Consider the following 18,781-nt stretch of genomic DNA (forward strand, 5'->3'; position numbering starts at 1 on the left):
CACTTTAAACAGGAAACGAGAGAAATGACAGAGAACAGTGCAGCAGGTATTTTTCCTTAGTGATAAAACACAATGGCAGCGTCCGCTAAGAAAATCTGTGACAGACTTTGGTCACTACATTGATCACAAAACAAACGATATGAACTTTGAACCCGTTGATTCTCATATGACGACTGACGCATAATAGTTGTTGAATGGTTTGATTAGATACGTTTAAAATGATGTCCACAACACACAGAATACTTTCCAGTCTCGGCCAATATCCTAACAGTAGAGTAAGGTAGTTTGTTGATTGATTAAAACATTGTTTTTAACAGTTAAATGCTTTGACGTGTTGTTCACATACAGTACATATGTGACATGACATCTCTGTCATGGAACATGCTCTCTAGGCTGGCTGACCTGAGGCATGTTCATCCATCAAACCAAAGCAAATAAAAGCATTACATAGGTGTGTGTGAATACAAATCCAGTATACTGTGTGTTAAGGAAGGTTCTGTAATATGAGGGCTGGAAGTTACAAAAAATGACTTGAAGTGAAAAAAAGAACTGATAAATTACCACATTTTATCATTCACTTCGTCTCAAATTGACTTTTTATCACTTACACCCTTGTGGACACGTTCCTTAAATGATAAATGATGGATGTAAGATGAGGCGAATGATAACGTGGTCATTTATCACTTCATTTTTCAATTCACATCCATTTTTACCACTGCATTTTATTTCCGCTACTTCCACCCCTCATACTGTACAACTGTACATTATGGTCTAGATATGTACGTGATGATGATGATGATGATGATAAGCAGGACAGTGAGGGTGTTATCTGCAGACATTTCCTGATCAGTTTCATAGCAGCATGAAAGGATGTCAATTCAAAGCAAACCGGTGCAAAGGCGTCATGTGGAGTATGCCCGTACAGTGTGACAGAAAAGAGAGGCACTACATTCAATATCAAGATCATGTATAGTTCATTCAATTTGACCAGTTTCTTCCTCTGTACTGTGAGGAACAGTGAAAAAGTGTGATCGTTTGACAAGGTTCCAGTGTGCAGTCGCTAATAATGTACAGACCACCTTAATATTCTCTATCTAATATGTTGATCTTTTCATATGTAAGTTAGTTATTGAGGTGTGGCTATTCTAATAATAAAAGGGGATAATAAACAGACTATTAGGAAAAAAAAGTTCAGTAGAATTCATTGCATGGGGACAAAGTCGTATCATTAAAACATTTAAGGAACTCATATTAAAAAGTGCAGTGTGCAGAAATTGCACGGTACTACTACTACTTTAAAAATATAAATGTCTTTGTAAATAAATACATGCAGGAATAAATAATAGAGCTGTTAAATATCTAAATATATCACATTTAAAAACAAAGAAACTTCAGGTCAAGAATGAGATTAACTTTGGTGGGGGGGGGGATTGATGGAATGATATTGGATTAGTAACTCACGTGTAAACTGGTAGCTAAAATGACATGGATTTATCAAAAATGCCACAAGAACATGACGTGTACGATGATATGCCGTTCTCTTTTCACGCTGTGTGTGTGTGTGTGCTAACGTTTCTAAGTAGTTTTAGGCAAATTACTCAATGTCAGGAGGAATCACAGGCCAGAAGGAAGAGAGAAATATTGTAAAGAGTTACACAACTGTCATTTTTTCTTTTTTTGTGCATTTTCTTGTCGTATGCCGGATGCAAACCTGTTTAGACACTGTATATATAGCAGTAGAGAGTAGAGAAGAAGCTGCATGTTGCACGCTTATTTACGGATGCAAATGTAGCAGTGTGATCCTCAGGTTAGGTTCATGTCACTGTATTCTTTTTTTTTTTTAAAGAGATAAATGTATTAGGCTCGATGTGCCACTGACAACAACAACAGAACATTACCATACGTATGTAATCTGAGACAGGAAAACTGTTGCTACTCCCTCCATTTTCTTCAAAACCCAGCTATGAACAAACTCCAGGACAGTGCAGGACAGCGACAGCTTTTTTTTGGAAAACGTTTTCCAGACTACGAGACTCACACCGTGACGAAAAGGCCTGACACAAAACGGGAGCTTTAGGTGCCAAAGAGGACGCACGTGATAGACTGAGAACACACACAGGAAAGACTGTTGTTGGTGATGGTGGTGGGGCTCAGCACGGGGGGAGCGATAAGGACAAGGATCTATTTACAGTTAAGTCTTTTTCCATTTCACCCTCTTGAAATTGTGTTTGTGTTGTTTGTTTCACATCCTCATCTGTCCGGCTCGTCTTCTTGACAGTTTTGACCTAAGAGGCACAAGAGAAGACAAATGAAAACTGTAGTGTATACACAAATGTCTATTTAAATCAAACAACTGTCAAATGACTCCACACAATCCTGGAGAATCTTATCAGCTCCACCCTTTGTGTTTGTCAGTGCAGCAGTCTGTAGATCTTGTGTTGCCCGGCGACTTTCTCGCACTGCACTCAGGAAGTGATTTGTTTTATGTCAAGCTAGCAACATAGCACTAGTGCAGCAAACAGTTTTGGGGTATATCCACTGAAGAAAGAGGTTAGGGTTTGGGATCTTTTGACTATCCTGACTAAATATCCAGGATAAGCTTAGTGGATATTCACTGTTCACACAGACAAACTTTTATTTTATGAATATCATCAGCATTTTCCAGTACCAATACCAAGATAAAGACCAGCTTTTAAATAATGCATCTCTTCCAGATGTGGAAAGGTAACCTGTGCGCAAAGGATGTGACAGAGTGACAGTATACGGCACTCTTGGAATGAGAACAGGCCGCCAACCTGCTGCTGGTGTACAAACACAAACACCTTCCTCAGTCAGCGCTGATAGTTTTGCTTGACGGGGCCAAATTTCCAGGTGAGGGATGCAAAATAAGATTACTTAAAATTGTTTCTGCTCACAAAGAACTGAAGCAGAATAACAACAAACATCTTCAGAAGTTTAACAACATTATAGTAGTTATCTTTGGTATCTTTGTTACCTGATAGTTCCAGCGAGGAGAGGATTAAACGCGTACAGCCAGTCATGCATCTCTTTGTCGTTAGTGGCTTGAAGTAAAATCCCACGGTGTTCTGTACACACAGCAAATGTGTATGGTGTCTGTGGAGAAAGACAGAAGAAAAAAAAGTCAATATGGCAAAAAAGAAGTGATGCATGGAAATTCAATATAGTTTTTGTAAATCACTCACCTTCAGCATCGCCTGCTGGTCCTCGCTGTACTCCACCTGAGCTGAGGAGAGATTGAGAATAGCCCGCTCCACAGCGTCTCTTTCTGTGTTGTATATGTAGACGTACGGCCGTCGCACCACAACGAAGCGCTTCACCCATCCGTTGGTGTGTGGCTCCAGGAAATGGATGTAACCCTTCTTTGACACGATGGGGCTGCAAAACAGAAGTCATGAAACCAAGATGTCTTCACAACTCCGACTGGTGACACTTTTATAGAGTTGTATTATAAGTGCTGCTGGCTCACCTGACTCTAATCTCCTGGATATCGGGGATAAATCTGCGGATGTGAGGTTTGGCTTCAGAGGCTCCATTACTGGGCTTCTTGGCCTCTGAGTCCTGCTGTGAGTCAGGACTGGGGCTGACGGCACGGGAGCGAGGCATGGGAGGCCTGTAGTTGTACAAAAAGTATTTTATAGACCTAGTAACAAAGACTGTATAAAGATGGCTGTACTGTAAATCATATAGAGTATATAAGTAGAGTTTATGAATAATAACGAGTCACTGATCAAACCAGATACAGGAATGGCAGATAACATAGATAACAGAGAGTATACACTCCCTCAAGTCTTTGAGAAAATGATGCTACTTCTCACTTAGTTTATTTTTTTTGCAGAGTTTATGGTGGTTTCAATCTGTTTTAGGTCTTCAATACGTCATGGCATCCATTTTTCATAAAGTCAATAAAGCAGGGTATCCTTAGGGTGAGGCTATGGTGTGACCGACAGCAGACGTCACACATGGTGAGCTGTTGGTCTTATTAAGATCTACCCTTCTTGTCCATCTCTACCAGGCTATTTGAGTTTCAAACTGGAGGTCAAACTTTATGCTTGTGGCTTCAAAATGGCAGTTCACAAACATCACACCACATGACACAAAACAATAATAATAATGCAAGTTTGTCTTTAGGCGTGACCTGAGTTCAGTGTTCTCATAGCAACCCTCAACCAGCGAAGGGCATGTTGAAGAGGGTATAATCGTGTTGAAAGAGGAGATTGAAGTGGAGTCTTTCAGTGTTGTGATGGACATCTCTGAAATCTGTAACACACACAGAAACATGCCGTTTCAAACAACATTCTCCATTTGTTTTTATATATATATACTGTATACGAAGCAATACCTTGCTTTCACTGGCGCTGACACACACATGGCCATATTCTCTGTTGAAGGAGTGAGTGAGCAGCCGCAGACACTATGGGAAAAGCCACGGTAAGATCCAGTAAGCGTTCTGTCCACAAGTCGATTTGCCACAAATTCATACAAACTCTGTTCCTGCCTACTTTCTCTTGTCAAGATGGATATTAAACAATACAATACAGGCTTTACAAGGCGAACTTTAAATGACGTGTGTAAAATAATGATTGGCTGACCTTGGTAGCGAGCTCCCTCTGCCTCTCAGTTGTGAACTCAGAGCTGAAGCTGACCTCTTGGTCAACCTCAGTGGGCTGAGGTGACTCACTCAGCTCCTCAGTGACACTGCAGGCCTGCAGAGAATCCTGACCCATGAGCAGGGTGGACTCCAGTTTCTCCCTCAGCAGGAGGTAATGTTTTGTCTTCTCCACCTGAGACAAACGGGGTTACAAACACATCACTGTCACTGACAAGAAACAAGATCCCCCCCATTAAAAGCTGTAGTAGGCAGGATCGCAAGAAATATGGTCTCATCACAAGGTCATTAAATACAAACGTTCTGGGAACAATGCTCTCTGTCTTGAGCTCCTCCCACCAGATGAGCACAGACACTTCATATGCAACAGATTACCTGAAGGCAATCCCTGTATCCCTGAAATGCTGACGCTTTCACTGTGGGACTTTTTTGGCTTCTTTGCAGCGTAGGCAAACGTTGCCAACGTATGCCCTATTAGCCTTGCTTTTCCACTGAGGGGGGAAGAGTCTGTGCAGTTCCTTAGCTGTTTTTATGTGGAGCACTTTGAGTTACAATTTATGTGTATGAAAAGTTTGAGTACGAATAAAATTCGATTTGATTTTGCTCAGTATAATATTGTCTACCCCAGCTTTAAATTTTAGAGAAATTGTCTGCAAGTATCCTTTTAAAAACAGCAGGAAATGTGACTTATTTGACATAATCCATTCTGCCTTTACGTCAGATGACATCATTGCTCTATCCATGACATCAAAGTTTACGTCATACATCTGTGAATCTGAGGGCACTCTTAAATTTGAAATGTATAAAACAGATTATCATAAAATAATGATCAGATTTCTCATAATTTTGATGTTAACCAGTGTTTATATTAACTATACAAATTTAAGGATAAAATGGCTTTTTTAACAATATGCTGTCACGTATTTATGGTCCTTGTACTCTGGTATAATCCCGAGATTATCATATGAGCACACATTTCACTGCAATGTCCCCCTGTGAAGTCACCACATGAATATACAGTGTATTTAGCAGCTGAATCTTCATTTACTGACCAATAACCATGGCAACTTGTGTCATCTGTCCTTAAATACTAAATACTAAAAACTATTAAATACTATCTTCTATAAAATGCTATCAAATAAACGTAGCATAAGCTCCTCACATCTTGCAGGAGGCTGAGCTTCTCCAGCTCCCATTGGTGGTCCAGAATGAGGCTGTCACTGCGAGGCCTCCACCCAGCCAAGTTCTCCTCACCACGAACGTAGGCCACTGAGGTGTCCAGCACCCGCCTGCGTCTCCTCTGCATACCTGGTGGTGGGACAGGCCAGGGTTCAGGGTTCAGAAATGTTGCAGCGGATGAGTTAAATTCAGGATGATCACTTTTGTCTTTTGACTCTCACCTGGGCTTCCTGCATCGGCAAGGTTGCATAAGCCGACCTCATAAACTCCAGTTACTCGGTTTCTAAAATAAAACAGAAAAAAATCAGCGGTGTGGACACAGGACACATGATGTATTTAATTGTCTGAAATGACAAACTCACCCATCAGCTGCTCTCAGGCTCCCAGTGCCGAAAAGGTTGCGAATAGAGCGTGAGGCGGAAAGTTTTGTGTCCCTTGTGTAAAACACCATGCAGACATCTTTGGTTATGACTGCAGGCTGAGTGCAGTTCTCCATCTGCATTTCATAAGAGTGAAGAATTAGCCAGAATGGAAATTAACACATGGCCATAATTAATCTAAGGCTAAGTGTAGTGTACCTCAAGGTAAGCGGAAAGGGTCATGTAGATCTTTTCCCCACATGGAGTGACTCGGTTTAGAAGCAGTGAGTTGTGCATGGAGCTATCCCACGCAGCCTCAAAGCGGAAGAAGGTCCTAAGGTGGTTTGTTGAAGAAGAAGTCATGAAAATGTGTAAACTAGCAGCCAAGGCTAAACTAACAATGAAGATGTTGACAAAAATTCTTAAATAATACATGTACTGCAACATTAAATATGATAAACTGATCAAATTACAGAATTTAAACAAATCCTTTTGCATGCAACTGAGCTGATTTTTCTGCCTACAATACAAAACACCATGGGAAAGCAAAAAAAGAGCAGAGATGACAGTACAGTATTAGTACAGAAAAAAGTGAAAGGTAGGTGGGGGGTGAAAGACAGCCAGAGAGAAATGTGGGACAGGTCAGTGAAATACCTATGGTCAACTCCCAAGGAAATGCTGTGAGAAAGAAGAAATCAGCAAAAGAATAGAAGGTGAGAGTCAGGAAGTATGTTGTGGTTATGTGCTTGTGTAGCTGGGACGGTGTTTGTCTTTGTTCACACTGTTATCTCATTATGACCCACACACTGACCACAGAGAAATCCTGTGGAAGGTGCTATTCAACCTGATGCAATCTCTCATCCTGCTGCTCCCATTGAGAAGGTCATAACAGCACAACCATTTGTCAAACAAAACAATAACGCTTTTTTGCTACGCCTATGATTCAACCCATACATACGTTAATGTACATTATTTTTCTTATTTCCCCTGAGGGGAAATACTGTAATCACGCACTGAGCCCAGTTATTCTTTTGGCCCACAGCCCAGTTCGACCTTCAAAACTGAAAAAGATAATCCAAGCAAGAATTGTAAGAGGAAACTAATGTTTTTCTAAGTCAGAAAAAAACAGGCCGAATGTACCTTCATGAGGTTCAGATGTTGGCTATGGACTCAGGCGACTTTGTGGGAGAGTGGACACTGTGACTACAGAGAGCTGACTGCTGCTTTATAAGAGTTTAAGGGAGTCAGCATCATCATGGCCTGCTTTCTTTAAAGTGGCAATTGCATTAAAGCTGCAGTGTGTAACTTTTGGAGAATTCATTGTTGTTGTTTTTGATGTAATTATTCTGCCTCTGTTTGGACCTCATGAATAGAAGTGATCTGTGAAGTCATCTACATCTACGCCAAGCAATACTATCAGACCTGACTGGGGCAGCACCAGCAGTGCAGGAGCAGGTGGCTGGAAGAAGCTTTTATCCTGTCAAACAGTCATACTCCATCCAGTTCTGTTTACTTTACTAGAGCAATGTTGCTGCTGCCTTCGTCTGTTTTGACACAATTTCGCGGATCATGCTTCTCGTTCACTTTGAATCGAGCAGTGCTAAGCGTCGCTGAACTGCATTGTGGATATGCTGCTTTGCTTTGCTTGTGGCAGCAGTAGATAAATGTTCAACTTTCCAAGCATCAGCCAAAGTGAGCATCTGCTAACCAAAACCTGGGTTCCAGTTACGCGGGGTCGCTTAAGTATAACCAAAAAACATTATTTTAAACATTATTATTATCATATAACTTGCAGTTTTCAGCGTAAGGAGTATAATTTACATAAACAAAATAATACACACTGAGAATACACAATGCCGCTCGTGAATAATGCATGCTGTGACATATGACCACTGTGCCAGGTGTGCCACTGTGGTCTACTTTATCTGCACAAAGGTAAAAAGGTGGCTTTTACATCTTACTAGGGCATTGTGTGATATGGTGTGTGCCATCATACCTTTATAATTAATTGTATATGTACATATACGTGCGTGTTTAAGTGTTGGAATGCATAATTAACAGTGAAGTCTCTCTCTCTCTAATCTATTATATGGTCTATGGGTGTCATACGGTCTCATTACATAATGAATTAATGATATAAGTGTTGTTGCAGTCTACAGGATACAATTTTGCAAATAGTGGGCTGTGTGTGTTATTTATTTAGTCTTAGTTTGACGTCAGTTTTTAGAAAATTCAGATTATAACTTAAACCCTGATCAAAATACCTTATGAAGAATCACTAGCCAATCACATTCACATGTTTAGCTCAAACGCTATATGGCTAAAACAGGTGTTATAGACAAGGTTGCTCTACCCGTTGTTTTACCCATGGTGAACATCACATCACCATCACTTTAGCAACATCGGCACTCTCTTTTAGCCATAACCGACACTGCTCTGCTAACCTCTGATAGCTAACTCCAGCACAAAGTGTCAGACCTGCTCACTGCCAAGTGTTAAATCGACACGTACATGTGCAAGTGCACCGTGAACCAATAACATCGCTATACTGAGAAACAGAGAGGCGCCTGTAAAATAACTAGCTTAATCAGCATTGTGTGAACTCATTTTTCAATGGTTTCAACAAAACAGGCATTTGTTTATATTTGAAAGTCACACACTGCAGTTTTAAAACGCACACACACACAGTTACACACAAACACAGACACAATGTTTTCCCCAGTAGTAGAAACCTGTTTGCTTAGACTACAATCAAGCAATTTCCTCTTCACACTACACTAACATGTGCTTCTCTACATTTTACTACCTCCTAAAAAAAAGGTAGGAGCCAGGATTGAAGTCATGCTGCTGGCCTCACATGTGAGGAACCGTTTGTTTCAGGTCTTTGGCAGCATTTCATCGAGGTACAAGCAGGATTTAAAAATATTCATAACATTACAGTAGTTTTGGACAAAGTGCTACTGGTGAGGTAATGGTTCACTCGATTACATTTTAATAGCTGCATCTGAGCGCGCCGTGCCAGAGCGGGTAATGTAAATGATGTGATCCATATTACAGCACTTAAGTAATAGCGTATGACTAGTTGTTCCTGTTAATGCTCTGTGGCTGTGATGGGAAGCAGCCCCTGGCTCTTAGGTATTAGAGGTAACTGGGAAAATTATATCCATGGATTCAAAATATTGCTTTGCACAGTGAAGGTCGACGATATGAAGAGAACAAACAGAGAGCAGACTGGAGGAAAGGAAACATGTTTTTCTCTAGGTGCTCAGTCCAGGACTCCTGACCTCTTTGCCCTCAAATTAACGTTTATGCATTAATGGATCATTACCACCCTCTACTGGCAAGAAAGAATAACTAGTTCATACATTGGTATCAGTAAACAAGAATAACATAATAAAAGAATAAAAGATTGACCAAATATAGACTGTGTACACTTTCTAAAATCAGCCTTTTAAGTCCAGTGTGTAAGACTAGTGACATCTACTGGTGAGACTGCAGGGTGCAACAAACAAAGGGCTTGTCTGCTAATTCCTAACTTTTCCAAGTGCGTCAGGGATCTACGGTGGCCTTCACATACCACAAAGGATGTAAAAACTTTCATAACGCCAGCTACTTTCCCACTGTCTCTTCTTTATTAGTTGCATAAATGCATTGAGATTTTCTTGTCTTGTAGAAATTTAGATGGCCGCCTCTGTAAAGCAAGGCCTTTGCCTAGTTATCTAAGGTTTATTCTAAGGAATAAGTTGTATTTCAAATCCCTTGTCACTTTTACAAACACACTTATTCCAATAAACCCTCCTAACTTTTACACACTGGACCTTTAATAAATGTTCCTGCAGCGACTGCTGTGGTGGAAACAGAGTGTGATACTGGCCCCATGACACCTCCAGCAGAGACACAGCCAGACAGTCCACATTGAAGCACAGCGAGCCATGCAGACCCCGTCTGTCATTTATTTTAAACCGCAGCATGATAACAGCTCAAACACAAACCCAGCACAGCAACAGAACCAAGGAGACATGCAGGGACACTTCCTTCACTTCTCGTGAGAGGGTGAGAACAAGGCAGATGCAGATGGAGAAAAGCAGACAGTCATGGTAGAGAAGGAGAAAAGGAAACAAAATCACTGGAGGGCGAACGTTGAGATGACAGGTTTTAGTGGGAAGTTAGAAAAGATGAGGAGTTTTGTGACGCAAGAGCACGAGAAGAGAGGCGAAATGATATACCTAGGCATGTCCGAATCAAGAAACTGTCTGCAAAAGCAAAAAAAAACAACAACATTCTGTTAGTGGACTGCAGGGAGAAAAACATTAGAATCCATTTATACCTTGGTGTTAGTATAAGCGCGACCAAGCAGAAGCCATACAGGATCTAAGACCTCTAACCTTTTTTTTTTTTGCACTACATTGGACTTCTGGGCAGTGGTGTTGATATTTGGTTTAAATTGTTTTTAAAAACATACCAGCAACAAGTTAAAAGTCAGTGTAACACGATTAAATAAACATGTGACCTCCAAGCTCAAGTTGACGTAGTTGGACCAAAAGCCATTATAGAGACACACTGCCCTCCAGTGGCCGGCTGTGTGAATGATCCACATTATTCCTAATAAAACATTGCATAAATGTAAGTATAATGTAGTACTACAACTGGCTGATTGGTTCTATTTTATCACTTCGTCTGCACAGGACTTCAAATTAGACATTAGAAAGGTCAATACATGCTTTACATAAACATGATTTTCAAATATCAACTGTCAATGGAAATAATAACACGTATAATCAATGATTTCAATAATGCAATGACATGTTTGGTGTCCAGTGTGTGGCATCACACCAAGTTCAAAATAAAGGTAGTGTAAGTCGTGTTACTGAATCTACACTATGTATAAGTAATGTTGGAAAGACATGCATTTACAATTCTTACTTGGAATATAGTCTTAAGTAATTGACTTGGTTTGTTTAGAGAGTGGTGAGATACAGTAACTCATTAAAGTTAATTCACAGGTGAGTTTTGTGGTTTGAAAACTCTCACTCTATTCATGAGTGAGAGATGAGAGGGAGGGTCGGTGAAGTGACTCACGATGAGATGCAACATGTAGGTGTAATGATGACAGTTTAACAACAAGAGCACAGATTAACGCTGAGGAGGGTCGCATAGCCAGCATGAACGAGTTTAATTAGTGACTACTTATGCTGCAGATCCAGGTTTTAAAAAGGTTTAAATACATCTTTTTTTATGTGTGACCTTGTGGCGTTAGCGCAAGGAAACTGCAGTCATGCAGATAAAATAACTCGCTGGGATTTGCAACAGCATTCAAGTTGTGCATCTTGTGCCATGCTTTAATAATTCTGACGAGCACTGCAATGCCATGCATTTGTCGCATGAGCTGCTGCAGCATTAACAAAGGAAAAGTCCTCAGACACAAGATGCACTGGGGCAGCAGACTTGTATATGCAAAGATTGTGCAGCTGCAAAGCATCTCCACCAAACATCTTCACTATTACATACCTGTCATCTTGCAAGGGCCGGACATAACCAGCAGACAAGATGTTGAGGGAGAGAATATTGGGATCGATGATGGTCTCGTCGGATTCAGGAGTGTTGCGGAGACGTCCTGGGAGAACAGACAGGCCTCAGAAACAGAGAATTCCTTCACATGTAGTGAAGTGTTTGTAGAGAAAACCCTGGGATCCAAACTCACCCACAACAAGCTCACGGACGTCCTTCCAGTCCATGTCACCTGCTGATTCATGGACAATAGTAACAGCGATTCTCCTCTGAAGTCCCTGCAGAAGAAGGTATTCAGTACAGTTATATATACAAAAACAACTGAAAATATCATATTAGCTCACAATGACAAACCTGGTGCAGCAGGAATGTGCCATGGCAGGGCATTCCTCCTCTGTGATCCACCACAGCAGGGATGTAGCTGCAAAAACGCAGATGAAAACAAACATCATCGAAATTTTCCAGTGTAAGATTGAAACTAAGATGACACTAAATCAGACACTCACTCTCCAGTGGCCTCCAGCTCGCAGATCTCGAAGAACACCATGAGGTCATATTTGGAGTGGCAGGGTCCTGCCTGCGGGCGAGTCATGGCGGTCAGCTTGGTGGCAGGTACTGTGTTGACAGAGGACGGAAATTAAAATGTTTAGAAAGGATGAAGGTAAAACAGAGAGAAGACTAGCAGCTATGAAAGGAGAGCAGAGAATGGCTCTAGTCCTAGCAAGGAAAGAGACGGGGTAGAAAAATGGAAATCATTGATGCAGGGAATGACAGGAAACCCTCAGACCTGAAAGTCCTTTCCTTCTGCAGATTTATGAGCAAGCCTGCTCATCTTAAAGGAGAATACTGTTAAATTTCCTTAAATCATTGTTTCCTTAAGTAGAGCTTTTTCTGTATCTGTAAACATTTACTAGGTCATCCAAATTCTTTTGAATACATCAATACCAATTGGTCCATTATGTGAGTGAAGAGCAGCATTAACCCATTTAACAGCATTCTCCTTTAAAATAATCTCCTTTGGATTGTTGATCGTCATTGTTTTTGTCAAAGGGATTAAGCTTGTTCTGTGCTAAATGTATTTCTCATATATTCGGATTTAAAGCAACACGGTGCAACCATTTCACCTTAAAATAACAGCCTTAAAATTATTTTATACAATCACATAATCCAACATTCAGTGAGGAATGGAGCTTTTTTCATTTTTGTAACCTGGCAGCCCAGATTCTGAGCTCAACACAATAAATCCCCACCTGAGCCTGCGGAGGGCGCTGCTGCTCATAGTGTTGCTTTAAGAGAATACAGGAGAAATACAACCACATGCAACCCAGAAGTGAGCCCAAGCTCAAACTGAAGAACATGATCATTATGAATGTATTTATGAAGTATGTTATAAACAGTGTTTGTATATTTCTGTTTGTGAAGTCTATGTATGTGATGTATTATAGCATGACATTTTATCTGACTTCATTTTCATTTTGAATGTAATTATTGTACAGCTCTAAATTGAGTCTCATCTTGTGTGTGTAGTATAGAGATTTACGATATAATACACCAACTATAATACTATTTATTACCACTTTACAGTAGTAGAGAGGCATTTGGATATATTTTGAGAGGAGCTTAAAGAGGGAACTGCAGGGAGAATCCACCACGCAGGTCAACAGTAACCACACAGTCTACAGACCAAAGAGCCAATCCAACTGAATCCTGACACAAGAAATGTCCCTTTTTATATCAGGTCATGTCATTTTTTAAAAACTACTACAGTTTCTACAAGCACTAGCACTACCACGCATAGCTCATTCAGCTCATTGTTGCTTCTGCAGGTCGATGACATCAACACTGCAGACTCAGACCCGTTGATTTAGAAAATACTACGTTACTGGCATTAGTCACACACATTTTTCATTGTGCGACGTGTTATAAAAAAGGTTTTCAGTCGCAGGATTCTCTTGGATTTGACATCAGTAACCAACCCGGCTTCTGAGCTTTAATAACTGAACAGATAGAGGTGGGCGGAGCTGTCAACTGAGCTCGCTCATTTGCTTCAAGTAGGAAGGAAGCGGCCATGCCGGCGGCAGACAGGGCGTGGCCCGACAGCGAGTCCACCAGCGCCCCATTGAACACATCGGGGACCAGGTATCGGATGAGGTCCAGTGATTTCTCCCGCTCTGGTGAGTCGTCAGAGTCCACTGCTCGCACCCAACAACATGAAGCTAAGATGACGTGACTTGCAGACAGACCAGTACAAAGACTATGTGACATGCATAAATGTAAGAACAGCGACTGCAGCTTGGAGTATTTGTACCTGGTTTGGACAGAGGCATCACGCGTGGAAACTGTCTTCTGCAGGGACGGAGTGGACTGGTTGTGGAAATAATAAACAGAATGATGTCAACATTGCATGTTTTATCTCATGTACTTAGACTGAGGTGGACCATAAAAACATGGCTGAGTCATCTTTTTTCATACTTTGCCTACTCATAGGGCCTCCAGAGTCCCAAATATAAGTATTAAAATTATTAAAAAGTTGATTTTGCATAATATGTCCCCTTTAAAATGATATAACAGTTAATCAAAATCAGTTCTGCTTAATAAAAAAAACTTGACTACAGTGACATTACCAACACGCTTCTGAGAAATGTAATAAAACTACTAACGTCACTGCTTGTAACAAAGCTTCTGCACAACACTGCAAAAAACCATAATGTATTGATATATGGAAATAAGGAAATAATCTTGGATTTATTGAGTGCAGAGGCCACATGTGGCCTGCAGATCACCAGTTGTCCACGTCTGCTTTAATGTCTATTTTAGTACCTGATGACATCTTTACAGAGAGGAAGGAAAGGCTGTTTCTGGTAGTGTCCAAACACCTCAAATACGATTGGCTGAGTCTTAATGTAGTCAATGAAGGATTTAGTGACTTCAACAGCAATCTGTAAAAAAAAAAACAACAACAATGATGTTTAAATACATGACCTTTCCAAACTAGTAATAAAACACCTTAAATCAGGATCTATGTGGACGCTTCTTACATTCTGAACATGGTAGAAGCCGAGAGGAGGACCACGGCCGGTGTTTTTTAAGGGCTCGGTGGAGAAAGCCTCATCGTGTCGGTGGATGAAACTGAAATCAAAGCAGTGAAACAAAACAATTTATATATGAAACTGTAAAAGACAACAAATGTGGTTAGTGCTCAAAATAACGAGAGTAATTATGAAAGCATGGGGACAAATTCGTACTTGAACTGACAGAAGATGTCAGCGTATTCCGCAGAGATGCTGGACGCCTGCAGGACAGTGACCCTGAAGGTGAAGACATTACCAATCCTGAGGTGCTCCACAGCATTGAGCTGGCCGTCCTGAACGGGCTTCAGCGGAATCTCCGGCTCATCACCAGCTGCAAAGATAAATGCAAGTTAATGTGGGTTGAGAATTAGGAATGAGCCAATAGAGCTCCGGTAGCTGACGTCACACAACCAAGGTCCTCTGGCACCTTTTTACACCTATATATTTGAAAACACATTAATCAGGTCATATGTAACTTGTCTCTTTGCCGCCTGTTTTCGTCAAAAATGTTTGTCACAAAGCCAGGTTGGGTCCAAAAAGTGTTTCCCTCCAGGCTCTTGTAAACTTTCAGTGACTCTCTGGAGTAAGATGAAAGGAAATTAATCAGGAAGTTGAAAATATCTGGATACTAAAGGCCTGGAATGTCCTCTCCGGCTGTTTCCAAACTCGTAAAAAGCACACCGGGGGCACTATAAGGATGAGACATATTCAATCTATTACATTTTGCGATATATCAGGCAATGTCCTGGGATATACAGCGCGCAGTGGACTAATTTCAGCATCAGTTTTGGTCCCTATATTGGTCAAAATCACTGCAATATGATCCAAAAAAAAACCTTGAATATATTGTTGTAAAGTGAGATCTTTGAATGTGAATGCCCTATCATCTACTTCATTTTTAGGATAAAAGAGGAAAAAACAAACCTGACAGTTTCAGACAAGCATGGCTCTTCACCCAATTGTGAATAACACACACACACTCGCACAAACAAAAAACGCACATCCATTCACTCGTACAATACGATTACCCGCACATGTATTGTTGTTGACCTCATCAGCTGAGGGTACCATTTCTGCATTCTGACCCTCCCCCTCCACTATGCGAAGTTCCTCCTGGGAAGCCTCTGATCGGGCCAGTCCCACAGCACAGGATTCAGACTGGAACTGTAAAAGTAGGTTTTTAAAACACACTGGTGAGTACAACGCCGTGCAGTACCTACACTGTATGTTTCCATACAAGCATGAGTGGTGACTCGATTAACTTAATGCAGTGTCTTCCTCCACTACTCTAGGTTTCAGATTGTTTGTATTAGGCAGTTTCCAGGTTCGCAGATGACTGACTACTATGTTGAGCACCATCCCATGTCTTCCTAACATCCATGAATTTGGGATGACGGAGCATAAAATGGGTCTTCTCATCAATCCAACATATTTAGTTATTGTCACAGTTGCCTTATTCTTCATTGTACCCACTTCTCTTATTATTTCCAGGTATAAGACAGGGAACTACGGTCAGCTTGAGTCAAACTCTGCTCCAAATAAGTGTATACATGCAGTCGTACGTAATTAGAGCACAATCTTGCAGGGCGAGCATGCATTCATTCATAATACTTTTTGCAGTCAAACTCTATGGACAAAATTTAATACCTCATTAAATCACGATTAAGACTTTTTAAGGGCCTTAATTTTCCCAAAATTGATTGATCAACTTTTAATACTTTTTAGAGCTCCACAGACACCCTGTTATTTGATTCCCTGATCACATTGACTGAGTACTGCACTGTGGTTTTCTCTACCTTTTCATATTGCTGATCCTCGAATGAGATCTTGGCAGTGCCCGACTGCCGCACTCCCGAGCCGTAGTCAGGAGCTTCCTCGTCCGCTGGAGGGAAACACAAAGCACCTTCACTTGACTCCCGCAAGAAGTCACACACAGCCTGTTCTTTCAGTCCCTTCACGCTCCTTTGTCATCGACAACAACGAGGATTCGAGCCTTACCTGATATGGCCTGCACCGCCACTCGAAGGAAGCCCTTCACATCTCCCTTCTCACTGACGATGGCCACGCGGTGCACAAGGGGAACCGGGTACAGCAGGTTACTGAGATAAACAAAAGCCCTGGATAAGAAGCAAGAGAGAGAGAGAGAAAAACAATGAAGGATTAGACACAAAACAAAGAGAGGAAGATGTGTTACACTTGATAAATGTCACTGGACTGGACAACAGAACACAGAGCTGCAAAGCAACCAAACAGAAGCTGGGACTGCTCTTGCGATGGCCATGGCTGCCCTTTACTATCGCTTCTTAGGGGCATAACCTCACCATCTAGAGTTATTTGGACAGGTATGGGTCACATGCAGTAATCCTTCACTTTTGCAGTAGACTAATGAAAGCCTGGTGAGGCTAAGGAGCATGTATGCAGTCAACTTTAAAATCAGTGGAAACAGGTCAATATCAACCTGAAATTATCAGTCTTTTTTTTTAATGATTATATCCTACTGCCCTAGAATGGTCATCAAATGTATAAAGCCAAATTATAACAATAGAGGCCACTGATTATGATTTAGAATTAAATTTTGATGTGAGAATATAGACGTCAGGGGAACAGAGTTACAAATGTGTCTCCTCCTTAGTTCAGTCTGTAGTTTTTAAAGCTACAGCACGTGATCTTGCAGTCAAAGATCACACTTCTCACAAGCCAGTAGGGGTAGACATTTAAGGGTGGCGTGTAAAAAAAAAGAAAAAAAGGAGAGGCATATGACAAGATTGGTGAGGTGCAAAGAAGGCATGCTCAGGACAAAAAAAGGTGAACAAAAATGCTTTCAACCTCCAGACTCAACAGAATCAAAAGCGAATGGAACATAAATAGTCATTCGGGAACATGGCTCAGCTTGAATTAAAAACAAAACAAAACTGCCAACAGCTTGAAAAAAAGTGTATGCTACACCAAGAAACCAATGGATGACACCAGAAATCAAAGAGCACCTTGCAAAGTGCTAATTTGTGCAAAAAAAAAAAATTTGAATAATCGGGGCACTAGTTCATTATCAGACGTACTCAAGTTAGAATTGACGAAATAAAAGACTTGTGCTCTGGCATGCCTAAAAGAGACAGCTGCAGCAGAAACCAGCTCTTTCATCATGAGATTCTGAGTCTTCCTTAAACTTCACTTTAGCTTTTTCTTTTTGCTTTTCATGTGAATAATTTCCAGTTTCTCTTTCACACTCATCCAGGTTTCCACAGCATGCTGAGAACATGTCGCTCTGGGCCGCTGTGCTATGCAAATCAGACGTCAGTGTGCTTCCATAAGACGTGTCAGTGCCTACGTGACTACTTTGCAAATAGAGCTGCAAGTGAGACACATATAGAACTCAAGCAGCCTGTTGAGCATCAACAGTGCTTGACTTTTCATGTACACAGGTGGTATGTGGTGGTGACCCACACTGGCTGACTGGAAGCAGCTGTTAAAAATTGGAAAATGTAATATGAGTTAGAAGCATTTTTGGTTTGTGTGTTGGAAAGAAAAATGCATTAAATGAAAAGAAAACAAACAAACAAAACCAAGCAACTGATTTAAAGCTCTGGTAGGCAATATTTTTGACACTACTGATCAATAAAGTGATATAAGAACATTGTGGTACTTCCTCTGGACTCTGGACCTTTTATGGCCACCGAGGAGAGACTCTGACTAATCACAGGACAGGTTCTACTAAGCAGCTGTTAGAACACAACTATCTATGCTGCAACGCAACGTCAAAAGACAATGATTTTTAAAGATATTTAGACAGTTAACGCAACAAAACCATAGACTGTACATAAAAATGGACACAGTTTTCTGGTGTGAATGCTAGGACGTACAATGAAAGTAGCAGTCAGCCACTAGGGGGCGACTCAACGTCAATATTAAGTCAATTTTACAGCTCTTCAATAGAACACAATTTTAAAAAATGATGTTCCCATTTTGAAGAAAATAGATGACAAAGCACAGCACATGAGTGGACACCAGTGTGATTGACAGCTGGTATCATTCAATAGATG

The 18,781-nt window shown here is 40.9% G+C and overlaps 1 protein-coding gene across 1 annotated transcript in view; it reads right to left on the reverse strand.

Moving 5' to 3' along the window:
* Window positions 1-2,242: 2,242 nt before the first annotated feature.
* Window positions 2,243-18,781, reverse strand: part of kif1aa (kinesin family member 1Aa) — a gene marked incomplete at its 3' end in the record, with an annotated part of 44,439 nt that continues 27,900 nt past the window's right edge. The window contains exons 26-48 of the mRNA XM_083888697.1: window positions 16,743-16,861; window positions 16,541-16,626; window positions 15,767-15,908; window positions 14,919-15,075; window positions 14,712-14,802; window positions 14,494-14,612; window positions 13,982-14,037; window positions 12,180-12,288; window positions 12,028-12,094; window positions 11,867-11,951; window positions 11,674-11,779; window positions 10,392-10,418; window positions 6,385-6,499; window positions 6,169-6,302; window positions 6,028-6,089; window positions 5,790-5,935; window positions 4,611-4,802; window positions 4,361-4,432; window positions 4,157-4,278; window positions 3,488-3,631; window positions 3,204-3,396; window positions 2,996-3,114; window positions 2,243-2,285 (exon numbers count right to left, since the gene is read on the reverse strand). Coding sequence (XP_083744823.1) covers window positions 2,243-2,285; window positions 2,996-3,114; window positions 3,204-3,396; window positions 3,488-3,631; window positions 4,157-4,278; window positions 4,361-4,432; window positions 4,611-4,802; window positions 5,790-5,935; window positions 6,028-6,089; window positions 6,169-6,302; window positions 6,385-6,499; window positions 10,392-10,418; window positions 11,674-11,779; window positions 11,867-11,951; window positions 12,028-12,094; window positions 12,180-12,288; window positions 13,982-14,037; window positions 14,494-14,612; window positions 14,712-14,802; window positions 14,919-15,075; window positions 15,767-15,908; window positions 16,541-16,626; window positions 16,743-16,861 — 2,506 coding nt within the window. The remainder of the gene's footprint in view (window positions 2,286-2,995; window positions 3,115-3,203; window positions 3,397-3,487; window positions 3,632-4,156; window positions 4,279-4,360; window positions 4,433-4,610; window positions 4,803-5,789; window positions 5,936-6,027; window positions 6,090-6,168; window positions 6,303-6,384; window positions 6,500-10,391; window positions 10,419-11,673; window positions 11,780-11,866; window positions 11,952-12,027; window positions 12,095-12,179; window positions 12,289-13,981; window positions 14,038-14,493; window positions 14,613-14,711; window positions 14,803-14,918; window positions 15,076-15,766; window positions 15,909-16,540; window positions 16,627-16,742; window positions 16,862-18,781) is intronic.

Source organism: Microchirus variegatus, assembly GCF_963457635.1.
Source record: "Microchirus variegatus genome assembly, chromosome: 4".
Classification (NCBI taxonomy): Eukaryota; Metazoa; Chordata; class Actinopteri; order Pleuronectiformes; family Soleidae; genus Microchirus; species Microchirus variegatus.